The 6,000-nt window shown below is 46.8% G+C and overlaps 1 protein-coding gene across 1 annotated transcript in view; it reads right to left on the reverse strand.

The window, feature by feature from the left end:
- Window positions 1–5,012, reverse strand: part of LOC140212016 (tetraspanin-14-like) — a 56,893-nt gene extending 51,881 nt beyond the window's left edge. Inside the window, exon 1 of the mRNA XM_072282377.1 lies at window positions 4,455–5,012. Within this exon, the coding sequence (XP_072138478.1) occupies window positions 4,455–4,535 (81 nt within the window). The 5' untranslated portion in view covers window positions 4,536–5,012. The remainder of the gene's footprint in view (window positions 1–4,454) is intronic.
- Between the last annotated feature and the right edge of the window lie 988 nt (window positions 5,013–6,000).

Genomic DNA, 6,000 nt, shown 5'->3' on the forward strand with positions numbered 1-6,000 from the left:
CCTTACCATTAACCAAGGGGTCTGTGGACTCCAGGAGGTCTGGAGGTTCTGGAGAGCTGCAGAAGAGGTTCACCAGGATGTTGCCTAGATTGGAGGCCATGTGCTATGAGGAGTCTTCTTTAGAGCAGTGGAGGCTGAGGGGAGAGCTGGCAGAAGTTGATAAGGGAATGAATAGAAGAGACAGCCAGTGTCAAAGTGAGAGGTTGCAAGTTTTAAGGACATGTGCAGGGCAAGTTTTTCTTTTTAAACACAGAGAGTGGTGAGTCCCTAGAATGTTCTGCTGGGGTTGGTGGTGGAGGCAAGTAGGATGGTTGTTTAATATGTTCTTACATGGGCACATGAATATGCAGAAAATGGAGGAACATGGACATTGTGGAGGCAGAAGGGATTAGTTTAGTTAAGTATTTAATTACAATTTTCATTAGTTCCACACAGGATCATGGGCTAATGGTTGCTGTGCTGTACTGTACCATTCTATGTTCTGTCACCCAGTCCTCTAAATTCAGCTGGACCACAATGCAAGTTTACTACTTTGGCCTGGGTTTAATTGGGAAGATAAAGCAAACACTACAGAGACACTGGATTTTGAGACTTTTGTCTGAACATTCCTTATTTTCAGCGGTGCAGCTAACAGAGCTACGCCCTTACATTAGCTCAATCCTGACCTCAGTTGCTGTCCCAGTTTACGACCGAATATCCTCTCTGTGACCACAGAGATTTCTTCACACATTCCAAAGCCCTGCGGGTTGGTCGGTTGCTTGGCCACTGACAATTGCCCCTAGAGTGTAGGGTAGTGTTAGAATCTGGGGAGTTCGTGGGAATAAGATGAAACTTATTTTTATAGATGCACCGTAGAAAGCATTCTTCTAGGGTGTATCACAACCTGATATGGAAGCTGTCCTGTCCAAGACTGGAAGAAGCTGCAGAAGTTCGTGAACATGGCCCAACACATCACACAAACCAATCTTCTGTCCTTGGACTCACTTTATACCGCACACTGTCGGAGCAGTGCTGCCAGGATAATCAAGGACATGACCCACCAGCCAACACACTTTTCGTCCCTCTTCCCTCCGGGAGAAGGCTCAGGAGCTTGAAGACTCGTACGGCCAGATTTGGGAACAACTTCTTTCCAACTGTGATAAGACTGCTGAACGGATCCTGACCTGGATCTGGGCTGTACCCTCCAAATATCCGGAACTGCCTCTCGGTTTTTTTTGCACCACCTTACTTTCCATTTTTCTATTTTCTATTTATGATTTATAATTTAAATTTTTAATATTTACTATTGATATGTAATCCAGGGAGCGGGAAGCACAGAATCAAATATCGCTGTGATGATTGTACGTTCTAGTATCAATTGTTTGGCAACAATAAAGTATAAAGTATAAACTATAATTACTATTGGGGAATAGCTGATGATCGATGTGGACTTAGAAACATAGAAAACCTACAGCACAATACAGGCCCTTCAGCCCACAATGCTGTGCCGAACATGTACTTACTTTAGAAATTAACTCGGGTTACCCATAACCCTCTATTTTTCTAAGCTCCATGTACCTATCCAGGAGCCTCTTAAAAGATCCTATCATATCCGCCTCCACCACTGTTGCCGGCAGCTCATTCCATACACTCACCACTCTCTGCATAAAAAACTTACCCCTGACATCTCCTCTGTACCTACTTCCAAGCACTCTAAAACTGTGTCATGTTAGCCATTTCAGCCCTGGGAAAAAGCCTCTGACTATCCACACAATCAATGCCTCTCATCATCTTATACATCTCTATCAGGTCACCTCTCATCCTCCGTCGCTCCAAGGAAAAAAGGCCAAGTTCCCTCAACCGATTTTCATAAGGCATGCTCCCCAATCCAGGCAACATCTTTGTAAATCTCTTATGCACCCTTTCTATGGTTTCCACATCCTTCCTGTAGTGAGGTGACCAGAATTGAGCACAGTGCTTCAAGTGGGGTCTGACCAGGGTCCTATTTAGCTGTAATATTACCGCTCAGCTCTTGAACTGAATCCCACAGTTGATGAAAACCAATACACCGTAAGCCTTCTTAACCACACAGTCAACCTGAGCAACAGCTTTGAGTGTCCTAAGGACTTGGACCCCAAGATCCCTTTGATCCTCCACACTGCCAAGAGTCTTACCATTAATACTATATTCTGCCATCATAGTTGACCTACCAAAATGAACCATTTCACACTTCTCTGGGTTGAACTCCATCTGCCACTTCTCAGCCCAATTTTGCATCCTATCAATGTCCCGCTGTAACCTCTGACAGCCCTCCATACTATCCACAACACCTCCAACCTTTGTGTCATCAGCAAACTTACTAACCCATCCCCCCACTTCCTCATCCAGGTCATTTATAAAAATCACGAAGAGTAAGGGTCCTAGAACAGATCCTTGAGGCACAGCACTGGTCACTGACCTCCATGCAGAATATGACTCGTCTACAACTACTCTTTGCCTTCTATGGGGAAGCCTGTTCTGGATCCACAAAGCAATGTCCCCTTGGATCCCATGCCTCCTTACTTTCTCAATAAGCTTTGCATGGGGTACCTTATCAAACGCCTTGCTGAAATCCATATACACTACATCTACTGCTCTACCTTCATCAATGTGTTTAGTCTCATCCTCAAAAAATTCAATCAGGCTTGTAAGACACGACCTGCCTTTGACAAAGCTATGCTGACTATTCCTAATCATATTATACCTCTCCAAATGTTCATAAATCCTGCCTCTCAAGATCTTCTCCATTAACTTACCAACCTCTGAAGTAAGACTCACTGGTCTATAATTTCCTGGGCTATCTCTACCCCCTTTCTTGAACAAGGGCACAACATCTGCAACCCTCCAATCCTCCGGAACCTACTCCCGTCCCCATTGATGATGCAAAGATCATCGCCAGAGGCTCAGCAACCTCGTCCCTCGTCTCCCACAGTAGCCTGGGGTACATCTTATCCAGTCCAGGTGACTGATCCAACTTCATGCTTTCCAAAAGCTCCAGGACACTACGTCCACACTAGACCAGATAAATCTGTAACCGAAGCTTTTTCTCTTCGTTTTGACCCCACCTCCACACTGAAACGGCGTTTTCCTCCCCCGAAAACGGAGACTTTCAGAAACGCTGTCCAGAGTGAATATAGCCGCTCTCCACCGGCTATTTTTAAAACCGCTGTCATGACGTGCCGCAACAAATGGTGCCGGCAACGCGGGATTTCATTGTTTTCTTGAACGCAACCTCCAACACCACAACAATATCTGACAATAAATGTGTAACAGCCTAATGTAACACTGTATGGAAATACAAGATAACACTGATGCAGCCATGTTTTATACATTTAACGAAGTGCGTTATTAATGTATTGCTCGTGCAAACATTCAATAGATGCAATTGTCACTTTTGCCCCGTAACTCGTTTTTTTGCACATGTTAAATACAGCAAAATAGTACGCAGATATGGCAAAAGTAAAGGCAAACAAATGAGGTAACAGCAAATTTCACTTTTGCCCAGTAACAAGCCTTATTGCATTTAGTTGCAGCTGTCGTCCCTTTTATCGATGAAGAGATAATGGCTGTAGGAAATGTTTCTAGACAAACGCGCACCAAGTCTTTCGTTTGGCAATTTCCTTTAAAGTTTGTCTAGTCTGTAACTGGACAAACGCACACCAAGTACAATACTGTACCCCGTTTCCTCTTTGCTTGTTTTCTGCGTCCTGCGCATGCCCAGTAGAAGGATATTCGCCCAAATTATCCGTTTTAACATGGACAGGGGTATTTTTAAAAAAGCCTAGTGTGGACGCCTGCCGTTTTTACACAAAACCGGCGTTTTCAAAATTATCCGGTCTAGTGAATATGCTCAAGGTTTTCAGTCCGCTATCCCTACAATCGCCAAGACAGTTTTCCGTTATGAATTCTAAGTGGACCTGGTGACATGAAGTACTTTATTCTGTTAACATGATACAATAACTCTGCCGCACTCTTTACCGCGGAACTGGCTCTTGTAAGTTCATTGCTCGTCTTTCAGACCCCAACACCGCGCACCCACTGCCCGTTCCAATGAACAGCTCTCCAAACGAGCCTCCCGAGGTGGCACGGTACAAGAACAACCAGTAACTGCTTCAACCGTGTCACGGAGTGGCCGGCGTGAGCCGTAAATCAGGGAGTGAGATTGAGCAGAGTGCCCAGGTGGGACAGTCCCCGGAACCAGGGCTGCCTTGGCTGGGCTGTAGCATGGAATAGGTCGCAGGGTTTCCTGTGCATCTTCACACACAGCACCCGGCAGCAAATGTCACATTTCCTTTTCCAAGCGCTGGGTCAGAACCGCTTATCTCCCCCTCCAGGTCACCCAGCCCTCCCCTGGCGCAGGAGAGAGGCACTGGTCTCCAGCTCCAAGATTCACCCTCAGCACCCCATCCATAAGTTACACAGGCACCCACACCTACCCAGAAGATGATGTTGAGGCCGAACAGAAAATACTTGAAGAAGCAGCTGACTCGTGCCTGCGATTGTTTGTAGTAATGCATCTCCAACACTCAGTGCAAGCCGGGCAGACGACAAACTGTGTTCCAGGACACTCGCCTGTCCCTCGTTTACTCCTCGGGAGATCCGCGTCTCCCTCACTTCCCCAGACACCCACCTCTCCCTCCTTGACTTACTCACTTTCTAAACTCATTCACTCACCGGGACACCCGCCTCTCCCTCTCCGGGACACCCGCCTCTCTCTCTCTCTCTCTCTCTCTCTCTCTCTCTCTCTCTCTCACCGGGACACCCACCTCTCTCTCTCTCTCACCGGGACACCCGTCTCTCCCTCTCACTCACCGGGACACCCGCCTCTCCCTCCCTCTCTCACCGGCACACCCGCCTCTCCCCCTCTCTCTCACTCACCGGGACTCCCTCCTCTCTCTCTCCGTCACTCACTCACTCAACACGCCGTGACACCCGTCTCTCTCTCTCTCTCTCCCTCGCTCATTCGGACACTTGCCTCCCCCTCACTCCCCTCCCTCCTTCCTTCCTTTACTTTCTCGCACCCCAGGACACTCACCTCCCTCCCTCCCTCCCCAGGAGACCCGCCGCCATCCCGCCTTCGGCCCCGACTTGATTTCGGGCGTTGCTCACAGCTCCTCGACCGCACACACAGTGCCCGATGAAGGCGGAGCAGGAAACCGAGCCACTCCGGCGCGCCTCAAAGCTGCTGTGTGAAGCCGGAACAAAAGCGATGGGAACAGAAAGATAGGGCGAGGAAGAATTGTAACAAAGCATAATGGTAAAGGGGGGAAACTATTAAATAAATATCTTCGTTTTTATTTAATTTTGTCCTGGGTGCTTAGACAAATTGCCCTGCCAAGCTTGTTCATTTCCTTTAAAATATCATTGCACCTTTCATTTCATCATTATATGCCCTTCTGCCGTGTTTGAACCCTCCGCTCGCCCATCTAACACTGTCAAACTTGGATGTCTTGCATTCAGATTTACTTTTGTGGAGATCTGGGGTTTAGTACCAATTACTATGCTTGAGTAATATCCTGATGACCTAGTTATTCCAAATATTTTCTAACCTTTAACCAACAAAGGATAGAAAGTCCTATCATCAGTGCTAATGTGTTGCTCCCAACATTGCCAAGCCTGTATTCCCTTATCAGAAAACTTCTGAAAATCTAGGTATACTATATCTACTGGATCTCCTTGTTTCCCTGAAAATTCCGACTGGTTTGTTAGGAGCTATTTCTTCTCTCCTTCATCTGTTTAGACCACATTTTGGGTACTCTTTTTAGTTCTGGTCGCCTCATTATAGGAAGCATATGGAAACTTGAGAGAAGGTTCAGAGGAGATTTACTAGGGTGCTGCCTGGATTAGAGGACATGTCATATGAAGAAAGTCTGAATGAGCAGATGCTGCTAGGGAGGTTTGCTAAGGCTATCAGGGAGAGTTTAAACTAGAATTGCTGGGGGGTGGGAACCAAACTGAAGAGACGGAGGAAGGGGCTGTTGG

Source organism: Mobula birostris, chromosome 18 (genome assembly GCF_030028105.1).
Source record: "Mobula birostris isolate sMobBir1 chromosome 18, sMobBir1.hap1, whole genome shotgun sequence".
Classification (NCBI taxonomy): Eukaryota; Metazoa; Chordata; class Chondrichthyes; order Myliobatiformes; family Myliobatidae; genus Mobula; species Mobula birostris.